At 32.8% G+C, this 4239-nt stretch overlaps 1 protein-coding gene across 1 annotated transcript; it reads right to left on the minus strand.

Annotated features, from left to right (window-relative positions):
• LOC124934126 (GDT1-like protein 4) lies at positions 1–2980 on the minus strand. Its single transcript, XM_047474603.1, has 13 exons — positions 2782–2980; positions 2639–2707; positions 2176–2235; positions 2050–2097; positions 1756–1841; positions 1599–1635; positions 1444–1491; positions 1181–1249; positions 1048–1092; positions 910–971; positions 621–693; positions 449–529; positions 1–362 (listed from the first exon to the last, which is right to left on the minus strand). Exons 1-12 carry the CDS (start codon positions 2800–2802, stop codon positions 461–463), a joined length of 687 nt encoding a protein of 228 aa, XP_047330559.1. The 5' UTR covers positions 2803–2980; the 3' UTR covers positions 1–362; positions 449–460.
• Positions 2981–4239: the final 1259 nt, after the last annotated feature.

Genomic DNA, 4239 nt, shown 5'->3' on the forward strand with positions numbered 1-4239 from the left:
GATAACAAGATATGACAATGAGCCAATCTGTTCAAACTCAATGAACTTTTGTCAATACTTGTGCATAGATTATATGTCTAACAGATATGATGGTTGTTTGCATGGTCTTATAATATTGAGAGGAAAATGTAGGCGTCAAACTCTCAAATCGTTAACCTAAATCAACAATGAAACGAAGCTGACTCTTTATTACCAACTACTGAGAAAGTCATCAATCACGTGAATATCTAACTATATTGTATTGTAAATAACTCCTTCCTGGCAACTTAAGGAGAAGAATATTCGCAGCAAATGAAAGGAAACTGTGTAGAGAAGTCTATCTTTGAAGAATTGTGCTAATTAATAAGATGGATCTTCATAGCCTGCATGGGAAATATAAGAATAGAATGAACGTCGTCAAAAAAACATCAACAATCAGGAAGAACAAGTTTTAATTTCACACCCTTACCAGTTTGCCTAATTACTCTGTGCTTGAAAGAAGGGATTGGATACCAAATACAATGAAAAGTACTCCCCCTGAAAGTCCAACCTGCACCAGATAATTAATTTCGTTTAGTTGTTGAAAACCATTTCGTTAATTTAATCAAAGGATGTGATTGATTATAAGTTAAATTGATTACTATTTTTTCGGATATCTGTTTCGCTAAGCTCTTCCCTCCCAAGACAGCTGCGGTTGTGCATAAGGCTTGTCCTCTGTCAATTTTGTTAACGCAATGTTTGAAGAATGATTATCTTATCAAAATTAAAGTAAGGGGTATTTTAGTATTTTTCTTTATGATTTGAATGATGTGATTTGAATAAGTTATGGTTTCATTGGATAGTGGCTCAAACAAACCACATCAGAGATATGAGATTATTACAATGATTTTAACTTTTGAGGTGTAAATTTTACGAGATTCATGAACTTACAAGATTCCACCGAGAACAACACCAAATGGGTTTTCGTCTGCAGCCAAACCAATTGTAGCTAGCTGGGAACATAGTAAGATTATTAGTACTAATACAAGGATATGTGCATGTTCAATTCATGTAAGTAAGTATGCTTACTTGACTTTTATCACCCCATTCGCCAAAAAATGTAATGGAAAATGCCTGCAAAATGATTTAAATTAGCTAATTAACTAGTAATGGTATGACAGTTAACTCTTGAAGCAAATATTGTGGGTTAGAAAAGAAAGACCTTCAGAAATATGGGCGAGAAGAACTGAGCAAGGAATTGTCGCCTTTTCTTATCTGAATCATTAGTATCCTGACAAATTTAAAAATATATTTATTCGAAAGATGATAAATGTTAATAACCATGAGATAGCAAAACCAACCCAAGAAGGATCGAGCTCAATAAGTTTAGTTTTCAAACATAATCTCGTCCATATACGTTTCTATAGCCAGAATTTTTGTGTATCCAATTCAATAAATCAAAGAAAAAGGATTTATTAGTTTCACCTTGGTAGCTGCTTTAGCTGATCCTCCATTAGTTTTCCAGGTAGAATCCTGATACACAACAATAGTTACAGAATAATTAAGATTTGTTTTCATCAAATAGAGGGAATTTGCAAATGAAACACGCAGAGCAAGTGATAATCAAAGCGAAGACTCACCAACTCTGCTTCAACTTCAGCCAATTCTTCGGACTCCCTGTATTGAGGGTTTTCAGACAAGTAAACATCAGTTTACTTTGGGACAGGGAAGAACTAATAAAAGTACACTCAAAGATGGAATAAGAAGATAGAAACAAAACAAAAATTAAAAAATTACCCATCTCTGAATGCATCCCACAGGGACCATATTCCAAAACCCAAAAACAATAGTGTAGTTATATGATGAGTCCATTTACGAGGAATCTGCAACGAATAATACACACAAGACAATAACAGAGCAACATATTGTCAGAAATCCGATTAGCCATTACCCCAACAGATGATGAGTAGTAACATAAAGACAAAAGGAGCACAAATGAAAACCCCAAAAGACAAATACACAAAGTGAATGATCTAGCTAATCGACATAATACTTTATTCTGCACAAGATTGTCTAAAGAGAAGACCATACCAGGTTTGGAGCTGCCCATCCAACAAGAGCAGAAAGAATCGTCATCACCTACCAGAAAATATATCTCTAAAAATGTAAGAATATTACAAAGCTTGGTAAGTCTTACATTCATGAGGAATAACTCACAATCAAAGCTGACAAGCACCCTGATAAGATAAGTCTCCTTGGATGGCGCATCGCCAGGATCTGATAAACAAGCACAAAAATTGCCAGATATATAATTGGATGGATAACCAGACAGGTTAACAAATGGAAACTAATGGAGTTTCTACCAAATTATAAATTAATAATAACCGCAAATCACTTGTTTGTTTCCTATAAGAAAGATAAAGGGTCACTAATCTACCTCTCAAAACAAACTACAAAGCTAATTAGCAGAAAGAAATCATCATTCGAGTGCAAGAGCTATAGCTGCATTGAATTGAATTGAATTGAATTGCAATCTTTATTGAAGGGTTAACAGAACCAAGGCAGCAGTCAAAGTCAAGTAAATCAACAACAAATCAACTAGCTTGTAACAAATTCTAGATCCGATTCTAAACCCAAATTACACCAATCTAGCATCAGCTTAAAGAAAGAACACACTTACCGCAGCAGCAAAGAACGTCTTGTCGCCGATCTCAGCAAGCACAGTCATAGCAAGGGACTTGGTGAAACCCTAATCAACCATATGCATTAGCATTACAGAGACAGCAGTAGACAAGAAAAAGGTTATAGCTTTGAGGTAATTACTTGTACAACCGATAAACCCATCGTTCCAAATGAGCTGGAGAAGAAGAAATGGCCCCCGAATCCCCGAATACGCAGAGATGGAGAAAGGGGCTACAGATATAGGTGATCGATCAACACTTTGTTGGACTGGAAGGAGAAAAGTAATCTTTTGGCGGAAATTGATTCGGCTTTGGATCGTATATGTTAATGGGTTCCAGTTTGTATGGACTCTGGGTATATGTTAATCTTGGTTCGTCGTCTAAAGTCAAAATTGGATCTTTTCTTTCATAAATTTCATTATCTTCCCTAAAGTTTATTATCTTCAAATATCCAACACTAATAAATATTAAACATTCATTTATTTATTTTTATTTTTTTATTTGGTCAACTTAATACTTTTTCAAATCCAACGCTATGTTTAAATAAATCAAGATTTGAAGAATAAATAAAAGAAATGGAGCTTGTTTGATGTAGATTTTTTTCTTAAATAATCTAATTTTTAAAAAATAACTCAATTAGATACAAAAGTAAATTATTTGACTTATTAAGATTAAATTATTTAAATATTTTGATTTAGTAGAAGACTTTTTTTCACTTGATAATAAAAAATCGCACCTACCATAATTGAGTCGATCCGAATCGGTTTGAAATATTTTTTTAGCTACAAAAAAAATACAAAAGACAATCAAAATAAGGCAAGGATGATATTTTTTTTTTGTCTAGCCGAATACATAAAATTATAATAATGTCAGTACATTTAATATATTAATGTGAATAAATATATTTATATTATAATTTTAAGATAAAAATAAAATAAAAATATGCACCACCTAAACTAATCAAAATCATAATCTAATAACATATGAATGGAAGCATCATTAATTAATATATATTTATGTATATCATGATTTCTCTACATCCTCTAATTACCATCAAATTCATTTTTAATACAAAAATTGGACAAATATTTATAACATTGCGGGAATCTTTATCTCTCGGGATAGAACCGGCCTTAAGGTAAGTTCAGTCAATTCTCGGGCTAGCATGTTAGGCAGCCCACTCCCAATACATTTCATTTATTAAATATATAAGATATTTAGATAAATGATGTAGCGCAGGGTTATATGCAAGTAGGAAAGCATGTCTCGAAGACGAGAAATGAATATTCTGACTAGATTTTATCAATAATTGAAAAAATTATTGTTTGAAACGTTTATAGATTAAATGATGGTGTGAAGAGAGATATCATTAAATCACTAATGGGAACTATTGGTTGTGGCATATACTGCTTTAGTGAGACAAAAATTTGAAAGATTGATCAATGGATCGTTAGAGATTTATGTAATTGGAGGTTGTGTGGTTGGGAGGCTCTTGATTCTATAGGGGCGTCATGTATTATTCTTGTTGCATGGAATGAAGATATGTATGAGAAAATGGATGTTAATTTTGGTAGATACTTAGTTAACGTTCAATTAACAA

Source organism: Impatiens glandulifera, chromosome 4 (genome assembly GCF_907164915.1).
Source record: "Impatiens glandulifera chromosome 4, dImpGla2.1, whole genome shotgun sequence".
In the NCBI taxonomy this organism is placed as follows: Eukaryota; Viridiplantae; Streptophyta; class Magnoliopsida; order Ericales; family Balsaminaceae; genus Impatiens; species Impatiens glandulifera.